Source organism: Urtica dioica, chromosome 8, assembly GCF_054948205.1.
Source record: "Urtica dioica subsp. dioica isolate 48M chromosome 8, U.dioica_male_clone48M_v1_H2, whole genome shotgun sequence".
NCBI classification, from domain to species: domain Eukaryota; kingdom Viridiplantae; phylum Streptophyta; class Magnoliopsida; order Rosales; family Urticaceae; genus Urtica; species Urtica dioica.
In genome coordinates, this window is record NC_142763.1 from 13259241 (window position 1) to 13285876 (window position 26636).

Genomic DNA, 26636 nt, shown 5'->3' on the forward strand with positions numbered 1-26636 from the left:
CCTTCCAAGCTGGCCGAGACGGAAGCCATGATCTTCCCCTAATAGGTCACGATTACACAATCATCACCCTGCTAGTCACCGTCGAGTCCCATGGACTCCGGATTGATGACATTATCAAACAAAACGCCATCGAAGGTTAACTCGGGCGTAACATCGCCAAAAGATCAATAAGCCGCGACGCGCCGACACACCTCTACATAAATGCACGCCCTACTCGCGCATGCATATCCCATTTGCTCCGGGGCTAGAGCGACGAACGCAAGCGCGTTCGCCTCGCCCACGTTGAGCTACGCCTTCTATCCGCTTGGATCCTCCTCCACGTGTACATCACACACTCGTGTCGAGAGAGAAGGAAAAGCGAGAGAAAGCACTAGCAATTGTGAGAGTATTCTTTATAATCACAAAGGCTTCGCAACAGTGAAGCTCTGGAAAGTCTATTTTCCTCAAACACCCAACTAGAAGAACAAAAAGTTCATCGCTGGGACGCCTCCCGAGCGACGAACTTGGGGGGCTAATGTTGTCGGTCGTTTTCGGAAAACCCGAGACGCCAAGAAGGCACGTCGCTCAAAGGGCCGATGGTCAGGCCGGAGGTCCTGAAGAGCGGCAGGTCTTCAAGCCTTCGCCTAAACTCTTGACTCCTCGAGTCGAGCCTTGAGTCAATCTCCTCGAGTCGAGCCTCGAGTCAATCTCCTCGAGTCGAGCTTCGCTCCTCGAGGCGAGCCTTGAGTTGTTCCTCGAGTCGAGCCTCGAGTCGGTCTCCTCGAGTTGAGCTTCACTCCTCAAGACGAGCCTCGAGTCGCTCCTCGAATCGAGTCACTCTCGCCAAGTACAAACCCTCATATTTCATGTGGCAAGAATGGTATTCGAAGGTCCGCAAGAGCCCGACGAGGCGGGCCATGCGCCGCGCGCGCAGCCGCGCCGGCCAACCAAGCGCAGCAGCCCGCGCGCCGCGCCAGACGGGCCGCGCGCCGCGCCAAGCAGACCGCACGCCGCGTGATGACACGCCCGCGCCGCACATCCAGCGCCGCGCATCGTGCGCCGCGCCTGGTGACCCGCGCGCCGCGCCCCCTGCGCCGCGCGCCGCGCGCCGCGCGTTGTGCGCCGTGCGCCTCCAATTAATGCCACGCGCATTCCTAGTCCCACATGGACGAAAAAGGAGCCTCTTAAGGCCCCCAAACACCTATAAATACCCCCTCTCATTGAGGGGAAAGCCATCCCATTCTTTCTCAAGGAACTTGAGACTTCTCTCTGCTTCTCTGGATGCCATCCTTGGCCTGAAGCAGATTCTCCACGATTTCTCGCTCTCGGAGATTCTGAAGCACTTTCCGGGGACTCCCGAGTGCCGCCTCTCTTGATCGAGCGATTAATCTTGAGCCCACGAGTGCTCTAACGGTTTTCTACTGAAAATCGCCTACGCGTCTAGCACCCTAGACGCGTCCGCCATTTCTGACAAGAAATCGCCTACGCGTCCGGCATTTCCGACCAGGAATCGCCTACGCGTCCGGAATCTCCGCCACAACAAGGAACTCTTGACTTAGAGTCTTCCACGTCTCCAAAAGAGAGAAAACACACATTCTCTCTCGCATACGCGATCTCCGAAGTCCTGAGACGCCGCCGAGGACTCCTCGAGCCCCGTCTCCTTCGTCGAGCACGCTTCTCCACCAAGGCTCCGCGCCTCACACAGCGTCCTACACGCTTGAACTACGTTCTGACCTGATCCCACACACGGGTACGTAGGCAGCCGACACCCAAGGCACGGTCACTCCCCCTCATCACCCCCTACCTCTCCCGAGAGGCGGGTTAATAGGAGAAAACCCTAGCTCGAGACTATCGGGTTCCCACTCTTGGCCCGGGTGCGATCACTTGGTCCGGCCTTGGATCGAACCGCCCGAGGTTTTAAATAGGTGTTCATTTTCGTGCGACAACAGAAGACTCCTATGAATCCAAAAATTTCTTTATCCTTGGATGATGGAGATTTACTTCCTGAATCTACTTTGTATAGAAGACTGATTGGTCATCTATTGTATTTAACTATTACTCGCCCTGATATTTCCTATGCTGTGCATTGTTTGAGTCAATTTGTTCATTCTCCTAGAACTGCTCATATACAGGCTGTTCATCATTTGCTTAGATATATTAAAGCCACTCCTGGTCTTGGTTTATTTTATCCTTCTAACTCTTCTACTCAACTAAGAGCTTTTTCTGATGCTAATTGGGCAACTTGCTCTGACACTAGAAGATCAGTTACTGGCTATTATGTCTTTGTAGGTGACTCTCTTGTTGCTTGGAAGTCTAAGAAGCAAACCACGGTTTCCAGGAGTTCTGCTGAAGCTGAGTACAGATCATTAGCAGCTGCGATGAGTGAGGTGCTATGGCTGCAGCAATTGATGAAGGAGTTTCAGGTCAAAACAGGTGCTACCTCAGTGATTTATTGTGACAATCAGGCTGCTCTCCACATAGCCTCGAATCCAATATTTCATGAGCGTACTAAGCACATTGAGATCGACTTACACTTTGTTCGTGATCATCTCCAACAAGGCTCTATAAAGCTGCTCCCTATCAGGACTCGGCATCAAGTAGCTGATATTTTCACTAAGCCATTGGCTTCTCCAGCTCTACTTCATCTGATATCCAAGATGAACTTGAAGAACATCTTCAGTTCAACTTGAGAAGGAGTATTGAAGCTGATGAAGGAGTTTTTTGGTTGTCATTAGTGTTATAAGGCTTTCCTTGTTTTACAAGTTATTTGCATTTTAGTTGTTTATAGTTGTCGTTTTTATTTTCTTTATTGGCTGTCGTTTTTCCCAAAACCCAGTTGACTTTTGTATTTAAAAACTCAGAATCTTTTCTGTCAATTCAATTACAGAATTCTTTTCATTCTCTTCGTATCTTCTTCCCTTTCTCTCTTTCTCGGATTCTCGAAATCAATAGCTTCTTTATTTTAGATTATTGGCTTCGTTTTGAATGGTATGTGAATCAAGGAGTAAGAAGACATTAATAATGTCACAGTGCTGAGAAAAAAAAAGGGACGTTAGACACGAGAGCCCAATTCTTTATACATTATTAGGTGCACTATACCCTTTGTCCTAAAGTTGAGACCATCTTTAATTACATTGTCTCTATCTATACCATCTACTTTTTTTTAATCATATATATTCATGTTTATTTCTATATCATCAATTTTTTTTTAAAGTATTTCTATATCATCAATTTTTTTTAAAGTATTTCTATATCATCATTCTATTCATTATTTTTTATACGTTGATATTCTGCCCCGTAACCCCGTTTAGTAAAAGGAAATCATTAAACAGCTTTTTTCCATTAAAAATAAATCATTTTATATAAAAAGAACACCTAACTGCATTAGGACTCAGGACCCACCATTTCACCACCTCCATCTCATCCTACTCCTCTTCTTCTCCTAAATATTTTATTTTTATTTTTATTATTATTATTATTATTTTTTTTTTTTTATAAAATTCCTTTTTCATTTTTATTCCAGCTCTCTCTCTCTCTCTCGTGCAGTTTCGTAATGAAAGCAATGCATGGGTATAGAGTGATTGTACAATATTGTGCTTCATTATTGATCTTAATAATCGATCGTATTTGAGATTTCATGTTCCGAGTTCTATTGTTGGTTTGGAATTCTTCAGGATCTGTACATTTCTCAGACGCAGCTTCGAGCTACACAAAATTCCTGGTACGGCTTTTGATTCAATGCTTCATTTTTTGTTTTTTATTTTTACTTGTTCGTGCAATATTTTTGATAAATTTCCCAAACTCTCGGCTCTTTCTATTGTAAATAGAATTGTTGGCTTTTTTATTTTTGATTTTGTGTCTGAATTTTTGGCGACAAGCAGAAATTGTGTTTGGCAAGTGTTTTTGAAGAATTTTTTATTTTGGAAGATTGTGAGTGAAATCGGGTGAATTTGCATTTCTATTGTCTGTTTGTAAAATACTGAAAGGATTAAGGCATTTGCTTATGAGTATCCTTGAATTCCGGAATTGAAAGGAAGAAAAATCACGTCATAACCACAGACTGAAACTTTGTTGAATTGATTTTTCACTGTCGTCTAATGACTTGTTTCAAAATTTGGGTTCTGGTCATTTAATAATTGGATTTGTGTCATCTTTTCAATATATATATTTTTTTAAAGAGAGAACGTGTAAAGATATTTCATTCATCCAATCCAATCTTTGACTGGAAAAACTTTCTTCTCCTAAAAGCTTAAACAATAAATAAATATGAACTAAAAAGCTCTGTCTTTTGCTTACATGAATCCAACTTAATTTGCACTATTTTAGCTAAAAGACATTTCCATAAAAAGCTAAGCTAGACAAGGCTACTTAGTCGTTAAGATGCTAATATACAGAAATTGTGCACTGCAGATGAATAGTTTAGATCCACTGATTTTGAAATAGTGATTTGATTGTTTCATATTACTTTCTCAATTTGCATTGGTTGAAGTTTCATCCCTGTCATCCCTGGTAAATTTTCCACGATAATTATTTTTTCTCTTCAAAATCCGAAACTCAGGGGTTGGCTTGTTTGGTTTCTTTCAGTATATTGAATCACTCTTTTAAATCTTCTATTGATACAACGAGAAATTCGATGTGTAGTGTAAGTTTAGGAAGTCCCTATTATTCAGTTACATTGATTTGATTAGTTCTAGAAAAGAATCCTCGAGTGTCTAGAGTGTCCTTCTATCTGTGGTCTAAACAGGATGGTTAAGAGTGTTTCTTTTGCGTTTTGGCTATTACTTTGGGCTTGGTCCAGATCTGCATTGGTTGATTAACTATTGTTCCCACAGGCTTCTCCATAAAATGCTGGGTTTTCCCGATTAATATGACATGTAAATTGGAAGTTCGGGGAAAAGAGGATAGCTAGTGGTAAGCATCTCCACCCAACCCAAGAAGGTTGTGAGTTCGAGTCTTGTAAAAGTTTCTTCAAAAAATAATAGATTGATGTAAAAATATGTTTGTAGAGCCTGGGTTTTCTTGATCATTGGATGTATCTTCTCTCCACTTTCTTCCCAGATAAAAGGGCTTCCTTTTGTTCAATGTAGAATTTTTTTTTACCATAGGCAGTTGTTCGTATCTCCCAAGGGAGAATGGTATAGATAGATTTCATTATGGGTACTTACTTTAAAGTGAGTAATTGTTGTTTAAAGTCCTCACCATGGATTGTATTGCTTTGGTAGTGTAATTAAATCTAAACAATATCAGAGTTAGTTCACTTTAGGGTTATTCTTGCTCAGATCTGAGATCATATAAATATAATGCTTTTCAAGTTTCAAGTTCAACAATGCTGATGGAATTTTAGACGTGTGGTTCATTTTCTTGATGTAGGTAAGATGGACACACCTGTAAAATGTCTTGCAAACAGCATTTCTCGATTCATTCATTTGGTTTCATGCCAAAATGTGAAGCTCATGCCTATACAGAAGGATTACAAAATTGTAGCTGGTATTCTGAAGATTTTGAAGCCTGTTCTTGATGATGTACTGGATTATGAATGCATCTCCGATGAGATGCTATGTAAAGAGTGTGAGGAGTTGGATATGGCTGTGAATATGGCGAGGGAGTTCGTGGAAGACTGGTCACCAAAGATGAGCAAGATTCGGAGTGTAAGTTCTAATTGTTTCGCATTAACCAGGAAACGTTGCCATCCTTCTTTCTGATTATCTCACAGTATATTATGATCTGAACTCCGAAAGATATATTTAGTGCTCGTTCGTGTGTCCGAGGGTGTCAATGTTTTGATGTTATTTAAATTGTGTTATCTTTGTATCAGGTCATGAGAAGCGAGCCACTTTTGATGAAGCTACAATCTTCCCTCATGATAATATGCTGCACTTTACGTAGACTTCTTCAGTCATCTACACCCAATTCATTCTCTAGTGCTATTCAGGTTGATATATTACTAGACCTCGTGAATTTTAATATATTCAGCTGGGTATAGATTCTGCCTGTTTTCTGAAAAGATCTTGCTTTTCTGTCTAAAAAGGGGTAGGATTGATAGAAAATTTCAATTCTATTTGCACATGTAGGCCTAATTCTAAAGTTAAGATTGTGTGCCTGACTAATCTTTGGTATGCAATGTTCAGCATTGCATGCAGGAAGTTCAATCTCTGAAGCAGGAAAGAGTTGCTATGTATATAGAAGAAGCAATGAGAAGTAAAAGAAACGATATATTTCCATGCTCCAAAAGTCTCACGAAGATTATCGAATCGCTCGGTCTGACATCGAGCCAAGAACTGTTGAAAGAAAATATTGCTCTACGAAAGGAGAGAGTGAGTGCCGATGAAGCCAGTACAGGGAAAGGAGAAGCGAATGAGATCGACCAGATTGTAGATCTAGTCTCGAGTATCCGTGACTGCCTGGTCAAACTTCAGCGAGTTGGACCGGTCTCCGTCCCCGCTTACTTTTGCTGTCCTCTGTCTTCAGAACTTATGTTGGATCCCGTGATTGTGGCTTCCGGTCAAACCTATGAGAGACCCGCAATACAGAAGTGGCTTGATAATGGGCTGACCATCTGCCCAAAGACCTGTCAAAAATTAGCGCACGTGAATCTCATTCCTAATTACACCGTTAAGGCAATGATAGCAACCTGGTGCGACGAAAACAAATTAAAACTTCCTGTTAGCTCCAATCGCGTTATACCATTTTTGGTCTCACCACACACGGACTATGCTGATTCCGGGGTTTCGATTTGCACGGACAGCTTTCAGGGCTCGTTTCAAGGTAGCAATCCAACCTCAAGATCATCTGAAGAAAATGGAAATGGGTTCAAGAAGAGGAATGAAGAAATTTTCTCGACATTGAGTGAAGAAGAACCCAATGCTCACAGTGCCAGGTACCAAGGACACCGATCTCATGAGAACTCGTGTTCTCACAGCAGGACCGAATCGGCCGCAAGTGCCGTTTCTAGTATTGACTATGTGACACCGACGTTGATCGAGGAGGCTTCAGTGGTTTCTAGTATGCCCGAAATAATGAATGAGTTGTCCAGAGAAATTACGTCGGAGTCAACAAATGCTTCTTGCTTGTCGGTAAAGCAACCGACAAAAGTAGACATGGCGGCCGGTGGAACTCTTAAAAACTTCAATAAACATCCCATCTCACTCCCGGAATCAATATCTGAAGAGTTGGCTACAGCTTCGCATGTTAAGAATCTGGTCGAAGATCTCAGAAGCCTATCGATCGACGTGCAAACTAGAGCCGCTGCAGAGTTGCGACTTTTGGCAAAGAACAATGTGGAGAACCGCAGCATAATCGGCCAGTCTGGTTCTGTCACGCCATTACTTTCTCTATTGTTTTCAGAGATAAAGGAAACACAAGAACACGCCGTAACAGCCCTTCTGAACTTATCGATCGACGACGCGAACAAGGCCAGAATAGCGGAAGCGGGAGCAATAGAGCCGCTAATCCACGTCCTGAAAACGGGGAGCGACGGAGCGAGAGAGAACTCCGCCGCTGCTCTGTTCAGCCTCTCCGTGCTGGAGGAGTACAAGGCGAAGATCGGCCGCTCTGGTGCGGTGAAATCCTTGGTCGATCTTCTGGGATCGGGGACTCTCAGGGGAAAGAAAGACGCCGCGACCGCTCTTTTCAACCTGTCGATCTTCCACGAGAACAAGGCCCGAATCGTCCAAGCGGGGGCCGTGAAGCACCTCGTTCGGCTGCTCGACCCGGGCTCTCGGATGGTCGACAAGGCCGTGGCGTTGCTGTCGAACTTGTCCACGGTCGCAGAGGGGCGTTTGGGAATGGTGCGAGAGGGCGGTATTCCATTGCTGGTCGAGGTTGTGGAGACGGGTTCTCTGAGGGGAAAGGAAAACGCCGCCTCAGTGCTTCTGCAGCTTTGCCTTCACAGCACCAAGTTCTGCACATTGGTTCTGCAGGAAGGAGCCGTTCCGCCGCTTGTGGCCTTGTCCCAATCAGGCACACCCAGAGCAAAGGAGAAGGTATTCTGTTATTTTGTCATATATTGAGCTATAGAATAAAACTTGAAGTGTGTTACGAGTTGTATATTTTCTACTCGGCTCGAACCTGCAATATCTATTTTAAATGCTTCATTTGATTTGACATTTCTAGTAAAAGGGATAATTTTGGTGCTCGAGTAATTTTGTTGCATCATTTCAAGTATTATACTTGGCAGTAGCTGGATGTGCTCAGATTTGACATCAAGAAATGTGTTGAGCTTTACTTGTAGGCATGACGTTTGACGCTACATTGAAGTTGCTCTAAACATCATTTTTATTGCTTGAATCATTTTGAGTATTTTTGTGAAGAAATACCCTTTCTCTACGTGTAAATTCGTGTGTTTCGTACAGGCACAACAGCTTCTAAGTCATTTTCGGACTCAGCGAGAAGGGACAACAGGGAAAGGAAAATCATGAAGAACGCCTTCGCTTCTTCTTCCCCGAACTCGGAGTTTTTATGGCTATTACCGTATAATTCTTTGATTTTTACCATATGGTTCTGTTAGAATTATTCTTCAGCATTTTCCTCTTTCCTTTACGTTGGCTGAGTTGATTATAAACTGTAGACCTAGGCCGTCAAATCTTTGCGGTCAGTGTACTTAATTAAGATTGCCTTTGCCTTGCCATGGCAATGATGGCATTGGAATTAGGGGTTTTTTTTTTCTTCCTCTTCGTGGTGAGTGGGTAAATTTGAACTTAGGTTTCTTAGTTGGTTGAGTGGTGAAGGTAGAAAAACAGTGCAGTTTTATCAATGTATATACTGTATATATATTATATTATATTATATAGACTCGTGATCTGCTGCTACAAATCTAATCAATGTGTCGGTGCATTAGCTTTTTAGTTCCTTATCCATTTCATTTTCTTCTTGGCGAAGAGAGGAACACGAAACCAGTTGACTGTTACAGCATTCAAAACATATGGCTGTTGGTTCAAATTGGGTCTTCAAAAGATTGGATAAAATGTTTTTGACTATTCTGCCTGTTTTATAATTTTTATATATATTAACTTTGAATTGGATATTCTCTTGAAAATAAGGTAAAAATGGTATTGGCTGTTTCTATTTTTATAGAGAGATTTGCATCAAAGTCACAAATTCGGCTTCAAATTGCAAATGAATCACGACGAAAAAAGGTGTTGCATAGATATCACTTTGATAAAAAAAAAAAAATAGGACCAAAATACCCTTACGCAGATTTCAAAGTAGACTCGCAGTCAAATATTTCGAAAAAAAAGTAGACTCACAGAAGAAATTACAAAAAGTAGACTCGCAGTCAAATATTTCGAAAAAAAAATAGACTCACACAACAAATTACAAAAAGTAGACTCGCAGTCAAATATTTCAAAAAAAAAAGTAGACTCCTTTCGAACACGAGACCGCCGTCGCTGCTTCCGAGCAGGACGTCCATCGCCATCGCGTTCCCGGCCAGCATCACGTTCGCCGCCGCCACTCCGACGTCCCTCAGGGACGCCTTCACGGCCGAGCACGGCTTCGTCGCCGCCTCCTCCTCGCGATTCTTAGATCTAGATCTAAGAATCGCGCCGGATTCCGGGTTCACGCTCGACGAGGTCGCACGGTTCTGCAGATCCACTCCATCTCCGACTGCCGCCGCCTTCGCTCGCACCCCTGGATGTCACGGGCCGACTTTTTTCTGCGGAATACTACACCCGTGCGGCGCCAAGACTCTCCCAGTCGAGGCCAGCCTACCTTTCCTCGGTCTTCTTCATGAAAACCCTCGCGCACTTTGTGCTCACGGACACGGATATCCTGACGGGAACTACGTCCGAAGAGTCTCGCTCATAGCGACTAGAACTGCATCACAGTGCCGAGGCTTGCCCGAGCAATGCCTCGCTAACACTCGCCTCGTTACTAGGTTCCCTCGCGTCACCTCGGCCAATCCCGCATCAGCGCTCTCCCGCGTGACTCTCCACTCGGTTGCGTGTGCGATGCCTTAGCCAAGATCAAGTCATCATCCGTTCCCTTCACGATGGGCTATCGTATGCCTCTCCCGAGTAGGCGTACATGGGACTTAGGGCGGCACCCGCACCCAAAGTCCTTTACTCCGACATCCCGTCTCACAACTCATGCGAGAGGATGTCCGAAGGAGCAACTTGACTCACAGCCTAGCCCTTATCCTTTTGATACCCGCATGTCTCGCTCTTGCCATGCGTTTCAGGCTGCAAGTCCCGCGAATAGAGTCGGACCTCGGACTCCTCGCGTTAGGGACATTCCTACCGTCTGTGGCACGGGAATGTCCATTCGATGATTAATCCGACTCCCCTGGGGTCGACACTGAAAACCTGGGAATCTCTATGGAATAACCACCGTGTGGGATAGAGGGCGCGCAGTACTGCCTCCATGGCAATACTGGTCCGAGCCTATCCCAACTCGAACGACACACTAGTCCACTTCGACTATGTATGCCCGCCCCGCGTGCTTATCTCTTCGGCACACGGGAAGCTCACTTCAGTCACTGAGACTGTCGGGTGGTGGAGAGCTTTACACCAAGGTACCCCGAATAGAGACCGTCAACATCCTGCCGTCCAACTTGTCATGACTCCCGTGAGTGACTGGGTCTTTGCCTTCGACTCCCGTCTGAGATCCCCTTAGGCTTCCTAAGGAGATTTCCATCCGTGCGGGACGTTTGCCCATCCTTGGCACACGTTTCCCGCCCGTCTCGGGCCCCCAGCGGCCTCTCGACTTGTCGGCTCCCGGACGACCGTGACATTCTCCCGCACTCACTAAGTCGATGCCCTCATCGATGGTTATGCTTCTGGCATCTGGATATTGTCGTCCTCTATCTTCACCTTGGCTCATCTTCTGACTTCTAACTCGTAGACATCCTCCAGCTTCTGCAAGAATCACGCTTCGTGATGACCTCTTCGCGCCCTACTCTCGGACTTTGGTCTGATGTTCACTTTGTCTTCAGTCTTCTAACTTGCTTCCGTGGTTATTGTTCCTTTGCGCCCGCGCTTCTTTCGCGCGGTCTCGACTTGGTGTCGAGAAATTGCCCTTATGGCACTCTTTTCAGCGTTGAACAAGCTTGAAATCTTTGCGGTGGGTAACTCATCAGTTTCTTTGACTCTCGAACACTTCCATCGCTTTGATGTTGTTCCCTCATCAACTCTGCTGATTACGTGAGTGTCCAATCGCTCCAATATTAGCTTTGATGCTCAATCGCTTCTTTGCTTGCTCCAGTCGAGTGACTTCTCCTCTCGGGGAAATGGCCAAGGCACGGCCATTCCCAAGTTTACCCTCGACTCTTTACCTTTGGGAGGCGACAAGCAACACTTGCTTCTTTGTGCTTGTTCCTCTTCTCGTTTTGCCGATCTTAGACACATAAGTGACTGCTTTCTCGTCCACGTCTACGGCCTCTTCCAAACACATTCGACTTCTGGCTTCGTCCTTCTTGACTGCCTTGCCACATTCTGACTCGGCTTGACATACGCTCAGGATGATCTTCATTCTTGGTGGTCTACTTGCGCCCACTTTCGGACTTGACCGAATGTCTTCACGCCCAAATGCATGCTTTCTCTTTATAAGGACCCCAGACTGTCGATGCTCCAATCTTTCGCTAGCTTCTCATATAGCATGATAAATGGAATGCACGTACTCTTGGAAAACTCGACTTTTAAGTCTCCAATAGTTCGTCCACCGCTCCAATACACACTATCTCTTTTTCTTGCGCTAGCTGTTGTCTTTCCTTCTCGCGGCTTTTGCAACTTGTGGCCCATGGTCTTACTCTATCCATGGCCTTCTTTTGGGGTTTTAGACTTGAACTATCTTTCGCTAACTTGACATCAGGTAGTTGTGCTCTCTTTCTCTTGGTCATCCTGCTTGGTTGTCTCGCTTGTGATTGCTTCTTCTTCGCGTCCTTTCCCAACGCCTGACTTCGGTGCTGGTTGGGCAACTCTCTTGAAACATCTCTCGTGTAGGGTCTCTCCCCCACTCAAGCTTCGACACAACGCTGCGTGTTCCAAACAAACTCTCATGCAAGGTCTCTCCCCCACTCGAGTTCTGGCACACTCTTGACGATCCTTCGGAACACACTACCTTACTTATGTCCTTCTTCTACTCAATCGCTTACCTGACTTTGGCTTCGACTGAGTACATCACTTAAGTTCGAGGTCTTTGTCAACTTGTCTCAATCTTTGTTCTACTAGGCGCGGGAGTCTTTGCTCCCATAAGTGTCGACTCCGCCCACTAGCTTCGCAAGTCATGAGCATCATACAACCGGTGCACGGTCTTCGTCCCCATAGACCTACCAACACGGCATTGGCTAGTTGCACGAGTTTTACATTTGACTCGGACTTCGTCCAACTTGTATGCAGGATCTTCGTTCCCATAATCCCAGACACCACACACTTGTTGTCCGAATCTTGCGTACGATGCGATGAAGGGAGCCCCTCCCCCACTTCATCATGTCGACGTCCTCGACGACTTGACTATCGACTCGTTTTGATAGCTCCCATCTGCGGAGTCCTATTCACTTGCCATCGCACGCCTTACTCTTTGCCTCGGGGAAATGACTAGATGTTGCCTTCGCCACTTCGGCGAGCTTGGCATGCATATCTCTTAGGAATTCCTTCCTTCATTCCATCCCACTGGTAAGCTTCTCTCGGTATCCCAACTTGATCAGGGTCTCTTCGACGAACATCCACTCTTGGACTTTGTCTCAACTCTATCCTCCACAAGGTCGCGCTCCCGCGACATGGTTAAGCTTCAAACCATCTAGACTTCCTAGCTTGTCTGCGGTGTTTCTACACGAAGGTTGCTGAGAATTCTTCTGTGACTGATCTTGGGACTCCAAAGCACATGGTCAATTAACACACCGACCCTCTTTACCAGCACGCCTTTGCGCGAGGCCTTTGCTACATCCAAGCATCTTGGTCTATCGTTTGAGTGATGCTTGCTTTTGGTAGACGTACATGCCGGTCTTTACTGTCGAGAACAAGGTTACCTCGACCTTTCTTGCAACCAATGGCATCGATCCTTCTACCAATGATATCGAGGTCACGCGGACATATTGATGCATACTCTCTGCTCGATCAATTCCGCCTTCGCCTTGAACACTCTCTTGAAGATGTTCAGGCTCTGATACCAACTGTCACGGGCCGACTTTTTTCTGCGGAATACTACACCCGTGCGGCGCCAAGACTCTCCCAGTCGAGGCCAGCCTACCTTTCCTCGGTCTTCTTCATGAAAACCCTCGCGCACTTTGTGCTCACGGACACGGATATCCTGACGGGAACTACGTCCGAAGAGTCTCGCTCATAGCGACTAGAACTGCATCACAGTGCCGAGGCTTGCCCGAGCAATGCCTCGCTAACACTCGCCTCGTTACTAGGTTCCCTCGCGTCACCTCGGCCAATCCCGCATCAGCGCTCTCCCGCGTGACTCTCCACTCGGTTGCGTGTGCGATGCCTTAGCCAAGATCAAGTCATCATCCGTTCCCTTCACGATGGGCTATCGTATGCCTCTCCCGAGTAGGCGTACATGGGACTTAGGGCGGCACCCGCACCCAAAGTCCTTTACTCCGACATCCCGTCTCACAACTCATGCGAGAGGATGTCCGAAGGAGCAACTTGACTCACAGCCTAGCCCTTATCCTTTTGATACCCGCATGTCTCGCTCTTGCCATGCGTTTCAGGCTGCAAGTCCCGCGAATAGAGTCGGACCTCGGACTCCTCGCGTTAGGGACATTCCTACCGTCTGTGGCACGGGAATGTCCATTCGATGATTAATCCGACTCCCCTGGGGTCGACACTGAAAACCTGGGAATCTCTATGGAATAACCACCGTGTGGGATAGAGGGCGCGCAGTACTGCCTCCATGGCAATACTGGTCCGAGCCTATCCCAACTCGAACGACACACTAGTCCACTTCGACTATGTATGCCCGCCCCGCGTGCTTATCTCTTCGGCACACGGGAAGCTCACTTCAGTCACTGAGACTGTCGGGTGGTGGAGAGCTTTACACCAAGGTACCCCGAATAGAGACCGTCAACATCCTGCCGTCCAACTTGTCATGACTCCCGTGAGTGACTAAGTCTTTGCCTTCGACTCCCGTCTGAGATCCCCTTAGGCTTCCTAAGGAGATTTCCATCCGTGCGGGACGTTTGCCCATGCTTGGCACACGTTTCCCGCCCGTCTCGGGCCCCCAGCGGCCTCTCGACCGGTCGGCTCCCGGACGACCGTGACACTGGACGCTCCGGCGCGACTCGGCCGCCAGCCTCCTTCTCCGGCGGGTTGGTCTGCGCGATCTGCAGAACCCGCTCCACCATCCTCGTGAGTTGAGCAAATTTTACGTTCGAATCGCGCTGAATCTCATCGAATCTCCGCCGGAACCAGCCTCTTTTGTAGGTGAGGGTAATTTAAACTTTCTATAGGTGACAAAAATGCAAATAAGTGATACGGATGCAATTTTAGCAAATAAGTGACACAAATGCAAGAAATGGTTGAAGTTGCGACTTCAGCCGCAAATGCCACATTTTTATACGATAGGTTTTTTTGTTTCATGTTTTCCTCCTAATACTTTCGCACATTTACATATAATTTTATATTATTGTACAGGGACAATGATTTGGAAACAAACTTACAATAGCACATAGACGTCTACCAATCAAGTAAGACAACTTTGACAAAATCCCAAAAATATGACAATTATTGTCTCCTTCCTTAGATGCGACACTCATATTGTTTTGACCTAGTTTTTAAACCTTTATTTTACATTTCTTTATAAGCAGCAACTCCAAACGTTAAAATTTGTTGATTTATGGCTGAATATTTTTAAAATTGCAAAAAAAAAAAAAAAAAAAAAAACCCCTTAAATTAACCAAATGTAATCTTGATTGTCTAAAAATACAACTTTGATTACTTAAACTTCGCTAAAAAAATACAAAGTCATATTTAGGAGTACTATATGAAATTGGATGCACAATCTCATCCCAAATCATCCATATCCTTAGACAGAGCATGTTGTCTTTATGCTCTAGGCATAGACAAATAGATAAATCCAGGAAACCTAGTTTATGAACAAATTTATTATTAAGTCAGGAATTTAAATGCCAATAAGAGAGGTTTGGTATCCCTTTGCCTCATTAATAATATTTCATTGAAAAGTAACACTCACATTCAACAATTATAGCTTTTTGTTATGATATATCCCACTTTGACCAAGGGTCGGAAAATGGAGCATAAACTATTTAGGTGATAACGCCAAGCCTTTCACCTCCCAAACGGATTCTACGGTCCTATAATACCTAAACACTAATGCTCTATGTTTAGAGTCAAATGTAGAATCAACTGGGAGGCGAATTAGCCGTATGTAAAGCATATATGTAATAAAACATAATAAGATGTTTGAATTTAGTCACCTATTTCTAGGGAGACCCTCCCCTAATAACCCTCTTGCCCAAGTACAGGTCTTTGCGCAAGAACCATATCACCTGAGGATGCTTCTTCGCCAATAAACGGCCCTTGCCCAAGAGCCCTCTTTTTTGGGACATGGTCCTCGTTTAAGCGCTATAATTGCACACATGGAAATTGCATGGGATAGATCTCTGCCCAAAGTAGGTCCTCGCTGATAGTGGCGGAGCTAGGAATTAAAATTGGGAAATATAGACTAAAAAATACAAAAAAAGGGTAAAATTTATAATTTTGAAAAGTTCAGGGTGGCATTGGCCCCTCCGGTCTCCATGTGGCTCCGCAACTACTTGCTGAGGCACAAGGTCTTTGCCTAAGGAAGGATCCTTGCTCGAGGAAAGTTCTCTCGCCCAAGAACGAGCTCTCGTCGAAGACTCCCTCGCCGATGCGCGTTCACCCAAATGCTTGTGGGCCCTTGCCATGGCATGGACTCCCAAGACCCTTGGCCCTCCTCTTGGACTCAAAGATTGATGCAAGTTTTCTCAAATTTAGGCAAAACATGTTAAAACTCTCTCCCCTCACTTTCTCTCTCTAAAATTAAGAGAATAGACTTAAACTTTAACCTCATATGGCAATATGACTAATGTTAAGCATCAAAGCGTCAGGAGAAATTCTTTTTTGCCCTCTTAGCTCAAGTGGTGGAGACCGAAAAAACCAAGTTTAGATGCGGCAAGCTCGGCGACTGACCATCTCTTTTTTCTAGACTTTTTTTAAACCTCTTTAAAGGTTGTGGCATATAGGGTTAGCTCTGTCATAATCGTGATCCTATCTAGTTTGCACAACAAAAAGTGGAAATTTTAGTGCAGATGGCCTCTCGGTTCCGTCTCTTCCATCATGTGCACTCTTTAGTCTTTGTCCAAAAAATGTCAGTAGCGATTACCTTGCTTAGTCTATTATTACATTATAATGAAAATCTCAAATTTTTTAAATATCAGTTTAGTAATATGATAAATTATGGTTTAAAGATATTTCATTTATAAATCTTACTAAAATCTAAGATATTAAATAATTTTTTGAAACACTTACGGAGATTTACGTAGATCATTGTCAAAGAGATTGATGTACACCCATAAATAATTCTCTTATTGTTAGTAAGAGATTTGCATAGAGTCTTTTGGTGTCAAAACATTACACTATGTACCAATTATCTAAAAAATCTTACACATATCCACTTAAAAAGTCTAAATTACCCTTAAATGAAAATAAAATTGCCCCATACTTCTGAACATTTGGTCGAAAAATATACTAAACGGTCAAACACTATTAAAAATAGAGGAAAGTTCACCATTATATAAATTATCAAAATTTAAGCATTGGTCGAAATATTGTAGAAATTAGTCGAAACCGACAGAAAATCTAAATTGGTCAAATATATATATTAAACGGTTGAAATTCATAAACTTGGTTAAAAATTAAATATATCGGTCGAAAATCTGAAATACGAACAGACATGAAAGAACTCGCAATTTTTGGGTCAATTAAAAAAATAAGAATTTATAAATGAACGATTATATATTGAAACACAAAGGAGACATACTCATTACAAATGTCAATTTTTACTCCTCACACTTTAAACAATGACATTTTCTTTCTTATCTTATCTTTGTACGTATGAATAATAATGAGAAAATCCTAAAATTCAATAACTTAGACACATTTTATTATGATTTGGATATCTTGTAAATAAAATAAAGATGAAGTGTAATTTGAACTTTTCAAGTGTTTATGTATATGATTTTTTAGATACTTGCTATATTGTATTTTAAGACCGGAGACTTTAAGCTATAGGCTTTATCAAATTTATCATTAGTAATGCGCTCACAAACACGCTTTTCTCTCTCCAGAAACCCACGATTTCTCTCTTTCTTAGTTTCAGAAACTAGGGTTTCAAAACCCAGTCTCCTTCTCAGCCACCACTCCCCCCAAGCGCCGGCCGTCCGTACAACGGTAGCAAGGCTGAGACTTGGGGGGAGGCCTTTTTTCATTTTACCCAGAAGCTTTTGTTTTCTTTTTTTCTTTTTCATCCAGATCTGCTCTGCTGCGGTCGGGGTTCTCCGGCGGTCTTCCTCAACGCCGAACCGTGCCTCTGGGAGTCCGGCACTTCTCTTTGGATGGTGGTTCTTGGTGCTGTTGGTGGGCGTTTTTTGGAGGCGCAGTGGATCTCGATCTCGTCTCACCCACGGGCGATTTTGGGTGTTCCCTCAGATCCGGCCTCCCCCGATCCCTCACTCCTCATCGACGTTGCTCCAAGCCTCCGCCGCCCCTCGATGAAGCGCTCCGACGAAATCCAACCTCTCTCTTGGCTCCGGTCCCCACTGGGTTTTTTCATTTCAGATCGGTGTCCCCCCGCCGATCCCGATTCAACCTCTCTATCCGGTGAGATCTTCGTCAGCCTAGATGAGCGCCACTCCTATCCTCCAGTTCCCGACTTCGGACAATCGATTCTGTTGGAGCTTAAGAGTGGTACATGGATTCTTGTTTGTGCGAAGCTGGTGTGCGAATTTGGAATTTTTTGTTTAGTTTCGTTTTTTCAGTTGTCTATTAAGTCTTTTAGTTTTTGCATTTTGGTTGTATTAAGTTTTTTGGGTGACGGATTAGCTATCCTCCCCGGACAGAAGTTTTTATGTTTTTGTTGTGTTTTTGTTGTTTTGGGTTACTATGGAGGTGGAATAACTGTCCTCCTCGGTATGGATTTCCTATTAGAATTTTCTCTATGCAGGTTGAAGAATCTCTTTCTACTTGGTCACGGGATCAAGGTTGATTGGATTTCTCCATTATCCGTTATGGATATTTTGAAAGAGCCATATGTGGGCTCGATTTCTTTTGTGCTCGGTATTCTTCCTCTTGTTGGAAGCATGCACAAGATTGGACGTTCATCTGATTTTAGTGTTAAATTCACTTCGATTTAGGTCGATAGTGTTCCTCGTATTAAGATGTACTTCTCTTGTATTTGTGGGTGTTTTACCCCTATCTAATGGAAATCTCCTTTTATAAAAAAAAAAAAAAAAAATGCGCTCACAAACATATGTAACTGTAAAGCTTAAATAATTAGCTGCCGCAATAGGTCCTTTATTTGTCATTGTTAAGTCAAGTAAAAAAATCTAGCATTGAAATCAAATTGTAATTAAAATATTTAAAAACTTTTACGTAGCACCTAATCCCATCCCATGGATCGTTGGTAGATCTTTTCTGCCTTTCTGAGAATTAAATAATAGGCAAATATTAAGGTTCTGTCACCTCATTTTCTCTCTCTCGGACCCGGACTATAAAATAATCAATAAATATAAAAGTATTTATGTGGAAACTCCTCGTTTAAGAATTAAGCCAAACGATTAAAATAATAAATTGGATTCCACAGACGGAATGACTCAGCGCAATCCAATCAGATAAGTTGTCGGTCAAGATTGATTGATTAGCACAAAAAACATATTCTCCTTGAATCTTAATACATAATTTTTAAATCAAATAAGGCTATATGTGCTGATTTTAAGCTAGCAGCCCTAACTACCAATACTATAATTAGCTAATCAAGTGTGTGTTTTTTAGTTGAACTTTTATCACGACTGTTCACCATGACAACAAAGGTAAACAAAGCACCATGCTTAAACTTTTTTTTTTTTTCTTCATTACAAAAGTTCTCAAACAATAAAAAACAAAAATTTATTTCTCCAAGTCAATTCTTCTGCTGAGACTGTAAATATCTGATACTGATATGACATATAAGGAAACTCCATATAAGTTTTACCACTTAAAGGGTTCAAGTAAAGAATATATACATATATATCATGCGGTAAAACCTCTCCTTATATTTATATGAAACGTAGTACATGTATAAGTAAGGGAAAAATTACACTGTCTGCCACAGCTAACTCTTTTCTTTTCTCTTTTCTATGAAATGAAATGACAACACCACTGCAAAATAATCTTTGTATATATATATGTATCTATATATATTTCAGTGACCAGAATGAACTTATTATTAGAGCACTTTGCAAGCAACAACAAACACCCGGCCAATTAGAGGAATTTATGGGAGAAGAGAAATATGATTAGTGAATTGCCCGTACAAAATGAGCGAAATAATAATATATAAAAAATTATAAAGGCAGAGTAAAGCTGGAGAAAAAGGTAAAGAAAGGGCTAATCAGTAACAAAAGAGAACACTGTAGTGAAGTGAAGTTTTTAACCACGATTCACGAATCTGCAGCTCAAGCATTACTTACATAGTTAAGTATAATAATATTATATATATAGCCATGTAAATAATATTATATGTTAATTAATGTCTATCTGACAAGAGAGACGATCCATATGTAAAGTCATTTCAATGCTTTAACGGGTATGGAACTGAATCATCTCCAATAACTCCAGTCAAACAATGCCAAAGTAATTCCAAATAAAAGTTTGTGTCTCAGAGAGAGAGAGAGAGAGAGAGTCTCCGTGGCCTAAATCGGAATCCCAAATCAATTAATACTTTCCAAAACATATTTTAAAAATTCATAGCGAATGAACAAGCGCTGAGAAAACAGTTATTTCCGATCGATTATTCGTAGCAAAAAATGATAAATTAACATTGCATTATAATCAAATGAAATATGCTTGTTTCTCTATTTTCTAGGAGTAACGAACACATTAATTAAGATAATAACTCGTCTGTAAGTTGTTGCTTCAAAAGCAGATTCATCATATGATATCATGCACATATATACACTATTCAACTCAGATCTAACTTCAGTGATTCAAAAAAACACGGACCCCCATATCATCATATTCATACACAACCAACCAACCAAAACCAACTGTTCACCGCAATTTCCTACGATAATAACAAGCTTTATTTATACATGTCTGCGATAACTAGCACTTAAACCCTAAAAATCATAACGATATCAAATAACAACTACCCTACTTAGACTACAAAAAATTACAACAAGCGAGGCGAATTACTACAAATACCATAACCTCAACAATCAAAACAAACATCGATCAAACACAACAAAAGAGATAGACCACGACTGACTATAAGGACTATTCGTAGTTCATATCCTCAAAACAAACGAGTTCGAGTAACAGTGGGTAAAAAAAAACCTATCACTGGCGGTGGTGGTGGTGATGATGATGACAGATCTTAGCTTCTGTATCAAAGCAAAACCCATATCCTCATCATTATCATCATCAACAACACGACACAAACATCATCAACTAATCACCCTTCTCCAAGACTAACAACAAGCTTTATACATCTTCGAACTTATATATATATATTCCGCTAAACACAACTTGAACCCTAAAAATAAACCACAGCTCGTCATTTATAACTACCCTACTACACAGAAAGAGTACAAATTAAAGCAATAAGAAAATTCCATATAGCATAAAGCCTCGACATAATTAAGATTAAAAAAAAAGAACTTTAATATATAAAGACTGACTATATTATTATGATTATTATTATTATAAATTAATGACTGCTACTACTGGTGGTGGTGGTGAAGGTGGTGATGAGGCATCATGAGATGCGCGTGAGGGTGAAGGTGGTGCATCATGATCTGCACCGGCGGCGGCGGCGGATGATGAGGCAGAGAAGCCTGTTGCTGCTGCTGCGCCGTGGTCTGCGGCGGCGTCGGAGTCGGAGGAGGGCGTTTGCGCTTCTTCTTGTCGTAGCTGATTCCTCGGGCCTTGGACTGAAGGTCTCGGACCTCTCGGAGGTAGAGCCTGACGGCGCGTGCTCCGAACGGGTTGGCCTCGGGCTTGCCGCCGTTCTCCTCGAAGGCGGCGCGTAGGCGGCCGATGAGCGCGTCGAGGCTGCCCCAGGCCTGCCGGAGCGGGCAGGGGCAGGGCGCCGGCGGGTTGGGGTGGCCGTAGAAAGGGCAGATCGGCGTGTGGACCTTCGTCTTGCCGAACTGGTCCAAGTACCGCAGAAACTCCAGCACGTGGGCCCCACTGCACCGCGACAGCGACAGCGGAGGCCTGTGGTTCTTCAGGTACTGCCCGAACGTGTTCCAGTCCCTCCTCTTCTGGTTCTCGTACCGGCTCGAGCTCGCCGTCGTCGCCGATACCGTTGATGATGCTGAGGCCGGCGGAGATGACGTCATCAGAGCTATGCTCGATGATTGGCTGTCCAGGTCGGTATTGATTATCATTGATTCCATTTTTGATCGATTGATCTAGGGTTTGGGAGATTATTGTTATAAAGAGAGAGAGAGAGAGAGAGTTTTGGGTTCTTAGAATTTGTGCTGTTTTTCTTTTTTTTTTTAGGGGGGGAGATTAAAAAGGGGAAATAAATTGAAGAAATGTGAGGGTGTGTGTTTTACTGTTGAGTGAAAACAACCTCACTGGAGAAGGGAAAGGGAAAGATGAGAAAGAAGACACAGAGATACTAGTAGAGTAGATGGGAAGTAGATAGACTAGTAGTGTATTGTTTCTAGTAGTGGTACTACTACTTCTGAGATAGACTAGTAGTGTCTGCTAATTAATATTAATCTTGTTATTGATTGTCTTTATTATTGAATGAATGAATATTGTGTATGGTTTTGTTCCTATTTTTTAAGTAATTACAAATAATATATTAGTGAGTTTTGTTGAGTATGAGTGAGCTTTTTATTTTTTTTGGGTCCTGTGTTTGTTAGAAGATGTGATGACGAGATTGACGAGATAAGACGTCCAGGACTGTTATTTTTTTTTTTTCTTTCTATATTTTATGATGAGATATCTGATGTATATAAATTGTATGGTATGTTTGGTTTTGATTGCTTTGTTTGAGTAATACTAGAAAGTTTTTTTAGAAGGTTAGACAAACTTGTATTTTGGGGATGTTAAGATTGGAGCTAATTATTTTTTTCATTCCCTAAAAAGGCTCTAACATGTCATGTCTAACTTCTTTTTGGTATGCAATGTATTGAGTATTTGACATCTGAGTGTGTGACTTCTATTATTTTATATTTTAATTTTTTTTTTCCTCGTTTGTGCGTGTGTAAGAATGAGAGAGAATAAGAGGAAAATGTGATTGCGTATTTTTAGGGCTTTATCTTTACTTGTGTGGAAATCGAAATAGGGTTTTGGACAGTAGGTTGAGAAGCAGACACAAGAAAAAAGTTTGTGATGACTGATGACTGATGACTGATGACTGATGACGAGTTTGTTTATATAATTATACATATATAAATTCGAATATACAAGAGAGAAAGTGAAGAGAATAACATGATTTTGTTTCTTGACTCTGTAGTATTGAATGACAGTTCCTTCATCCGTGACCAGAATACCCCAAGTGGAAGTGGAAGTAATTCTTTTTTTCCTGGCTCTACTTTTCTTCATGGCCTAATAAAATAAAACACTAATAGTCATGACATGAAATAGTCATGACATGACAGCAATTAGGCCCCATCATTTTTTTTGTTTTTGATTTCAAACCATACAATTGAGCTTAAATAATGCACTTAAATAGGTAACATAGACATATATTGGTGTCTGTGTCTCTGTGGATAGAAAATAAGAATATTAAATAAAGAAATGAATATCAACCCTGAATTAGCACTATGTCCATTAAAAATTTAAAATAAATAATAAACTAGCTATATTTATATTTTAGATTGGTATATGGACAAATTTTAGTAAATATTTAATAAATAACAACAATAATTACGTGACGTAAGCACGTGAATGATTTATAATTTCTAAGTTTACTTTTTTGATTTCGTAAATAATATTTAATAAATATATGATAAATATTATCTTTATGGTTATTTACCAAAATATTTATCAAATATTTATTAAAAATTAATTAAATACAATAAATCATACATGCAAACATGATTATATATATCTACAAATCATAAAATAAAATAGTTACACAATACAAGGCCGTATTAATACATACATGACTATATCATATACAACTTCTGATATGCATGACTACAAATATAATTAAATGTGTCATGATTACAATTTCTAGACGACAAAACTTGTGGGGGATTCGAACGTGTAAATGTACGTACTGTACTGTGCGTACATACATGTACACGTATACAAGTATAGTAGCAAGTTTTTTTTTTTTTTTTTTTTTTTGTGACTTGTGCGCGCTATGCAATTAGTCAACAGAAAATATTATATATGCCTGAATAAAAAGATCAGTCGCCTTTATAAATGACATAAATAATTATACAATTGTAATCCCTAAAATTTATAGCGCGGTCAATTCCAAAAAATCTTGATTTGTTAATCAAAATTAAGAGTAGAAAAGTTTGGCAACTGTTTACATCACAGAGGCATATAACTTTTTTATTAATATTATTTAGGAACATATGAGTAATATTATTGTTAGATGCTTACAAGTCGATAGATATAAGCAGGCAATTCTAGAAAGGTTTGGTTTTATATGGGGTGGTATACAGTTGCATTAACTGTTGGTAGTTAAACAAGTCTTTTTATGGTAGCTCTCTTTTTCCTTTCCGTACTTTGCTGGCAGAGGGGTTTTACTAAGTTATATGCAGTATATAATAAAATAGTATACAAACTTTATTCACACACATGCACACATGTGATCAGTTCTCATTATTCAGTGGGTTTTTTTTTTTTTTTTTTCTAACTTAATATTAAGATTATAGAAGATCTTCTCTTCCCCTCAAGACATCTGTATGTTGTCTCTGGTTGGAAGTTGGATGAAAAATGATATAGGATTTCTAGGTAGATCACTACTCACCTTGCAGTATTGTTGAGAAAATAAATACCTTTGAAAGATACTCCGTTTGGATGGTGTGTTTAAACAGTGTGTTTGAATGGTGTATATATCTGAATTGTTGTTAGGATATGGTTGACTATTTAGTAATGTGTATAGTGTATTTAAGCATGTATTTTTGTACTGAAATTGGAAGAAAACAAATTGAAGTTCTAAATAAATAAATAAAATATAAAAGTGGATAACTTAAGTATTTATTGTGAAAAAAATAACTGCACTAATACATATTGGAATTTCTTAGCAATGGTTAAAAAAACGTTATAGAATGCGAATTTCGACAATGATTCTTGAAAATCGTTGTAAAAAGCCATTTTTTATAACGGTGTTTTTGAATCGTTGTAGAAAATAGTATTCATTTTACAAGCCGTTATAAAAAAAAAATTTAAAGTATTTATGCCACATCGAGAAAAGGTGGTTTACACGATGATACAAGTCTACTTTTGAATTAAAATGATAAAACAATTAAACATTGGTTGAAACCATTTTTAAATCATGCTCAATGAAAAAAAAAATCATTTGGAATGATTCATGCCAAACTGCCCAAATGCGGGTGTTTGAGGAAGAAACTCCTTGAAACTTTTCTTTTTTCAATATTATTTTTTTGGATTATTTTAAAAATATGCCTAAATTGAAGGCTTTTTCATCCCTTCATCTATTTTGACAAGGTTTTTTTTTTCACTTTTATGACAACACATATAATAAATAATTATATTTAACGTAAAATATGTCATGAAAAACTGTATAATTAGTGACAACCAGAGTGATAAAAGCGGAAAGAAGTATTGTCATTAAATTATTTACGTTAAATATAATTATTTTACTAATACAGTTTTATCTATTTTTGGTAATATTTTTGGAATAATCTATTTTTTTTTTATCTACAGAGAGGCTTGATAAAAATAAGGTTCCGATAGAGGAGAAATGAGTCCACTGCATACATACATACATATATATATATATATATACATACATATATATATACAAATATTTACGGTACACGCATATGTATATTTGAAGGAATTTTGCGGGTTCCAAAAGCTATATCTTTACCGATACTCGGTGGGTACTAATTTTCTAGCCTGATTTTGTGTCAAATGAATTTTTCTTTTAAATCGAACTAATTATGTGACCATTGCTACTGAATTCGTATGTTTTTATCTAAACAGAGCCTCTCTCTCTCTAAAAGACTCGTATCAGAGAAACCCTAGTTGGTCGCCGCCGCCTACCCCCTTGGGTCACGGACGTCGTTAACGCGACTCAGATCCGAGGGGAGGGCGTTGTTCGCGCGCAGTCGCGACTCAGATCCGGTTCAGCTCGGCTCGGCCTCGGTTCAGCTCGGCCTTGATTCAGCTCGGCCTCGGTTCAACTCGCTCGGACTCCGTTCAGCTCGGCCTCGGTTCAGCTCGGCCTCGGTTCAGCTCGCTCGGCCTCGGTTCAGCTCGGCCTCGGGTCTGCTCGGCTCGGCCTCAGTTCAGCTCGGCCTCGGTTCAGCTCGGCTCTAGGTGGCGTCTCCTCCTTCGTCCTTGCCTCGGCTCAGCTCATCGTCACTCTGACGCGCCGGCGGTTCCTGGTGCTCGGCCGTGGTGAAGATCTGGGAGTCGCTGGGCTGGTGAAGATCTGCGTTGGGCTTCTTGTTTTGTGTTCTATTTAGTTATGCTTTATGTTTTTATGCTAGTTAGCACATGTTGCGTTTTGTTTGACTTGGTTTATCTTGGACACGGATTAGCCGTTGTCCACTATCCCGTTGTGGTTTTCCTGTTAGGTTTTGATCTATACAGGTTGGAGATGCATCTTCTTCGTGGTCAGCAAACCGAGGTTGAGTGGATCTTTCCATCAACCAATTTTGGTTTTGTTGAAAGAGCCCTTTGTGTGCTCAATATTTGTGCTCATCGTTCTTCCACTTGTCGGAAGCATGCACAAAATGTGCGATTACCGGAACTTAGTGTTAGTTTCACTTCGACTTAGGTTTGAGGTGTTCCATGTACTAAGGTGTTTTTCTCCTGTATTGATGGGTTTTTTACCCAATTTTAATGGAAAATCTGTGACTTTCAAAAAAAAAAAACTAATTATGTGACCCAATTGATCAATTAAAATTGGGATTATTCCAGAAATATATTTAAATGAAGGTTTTTTTTCATTATCAATTAATAATGATATATTAGTATAGCAGTGTAAAACGCATGTGATACTATTGACCAAAATTACATAATTTAAGATAAATTCTAAAAGACATGATTTTCTGCAGCCCATGAGCCTGAACATATGACCTCTCAATCGAAATATACGTGAGATTACCACTAGATCAAATTAGTTACCACATTGCTTTTTCACTTTTAGAATAGCACATGTCATGAAATACTACATTGACAATTATTTCGTGAAAAAATGTATTTAATGACAATTACAATCACAAAAGTAAAATATAAAGCTTACTAATGGATAATGAAAAAAAAAAACCTTTCCATTTAGTCATATTTTTTTTAATACTCCATTTTTAT

The 26636-nt window shown here is 41.4% G+C and overlaps 2 protein-coding genes across 5 annotated transcripts; one reads left to right on the top strand and one right to left on the bottom strand.

The window, feature by feature from the left end:
* The first annotated feature begins 3497 nt into the window (after window positions 1-3497).
* Window positions 3498-8790, top strand: LOC149388305 (ARM repeat superfamily protein). 4 transcript variants are annotated; one of them, XM_089623056.1, is made up of 6 exons: window positions 3498-3700; window positions 4812-4917; window positions 5350-5627; window positions 5795-5911; window positions 6108-7961; window positions 8331-8790. In XM_089623056.1, the coding sequence occupies exons 3-6, from the start codon at window positions 5355-5357 to the stop codon at window positions 8394-8396; spliced, it is 2310 nt and encodes a 769-aa protein (XP_089479182.1). In that variant the 5' UTR covers window positions 3498-3700; window positions 4812-4917; window positions 5350-5354; the 3' UTR covers window positions 8397-8790. The 4 variants fall into 4 exon arrangements, with proteins under 4 accessions (XP_089479182.1, XP_089479181.1, XP_089479180.1 ...); XM_089623055.1 differs by having other exon boundaries at window positions 4812-4890; window positions 5324-5627; XM_089623054.1 differs by having other exon boundaries at window positions 4812-4890.
* An 11197-nt stretch (window positions 8791-19987) lies between these two features.
* Window positions 19988-21861, bottom strand: LOC149388306 (protein LIGHT-DEPENDENT SHORT HYPOCOTYLS 4-like). The gene has a single exon (XM_089623397.1). It carries the CDS (start codon window positions 21554-21556, stop codon window positions 20879-20881), a length of 678 nt encoding a protein of 225 aa, XP_089479523.1. The 5' UTR covers window positions 21557-21861; the 3' UTR covers window positions 19988-20878.
* Window positions 21862-26636: the final 4775 nt, after the last annotated feature.

Coding starts and splice junctions, on each gene's coding strand:
- LOC149388305 (XM_089623056.1), top strand. CDS start 5,355: ATGGACACACCTGTAAAATGTCTTGCAAACAGCATTTCTCGATTCATT. Junction 5,912..6,107: donor CATTCTCTAGTGCTATTCAG/GTTGATATATTA, acceptor TGCAATGTTCAG/CATTGCATGCAGGAAGTTCA. Junction 7,962..8,330: donor CACCCAGAGCAAAGGAGAAG/GTATTCTGTTAT, acceptor TGTTTCGTACAG/GCACAACAGCTTCTAAGTCA.
- LOC149388306 (XM_089623397.1), bottom strand. CDS start 21,556: ATGGAATCAATGATAATCAATACCGACCTGGACAGCCAATCATCGAGC.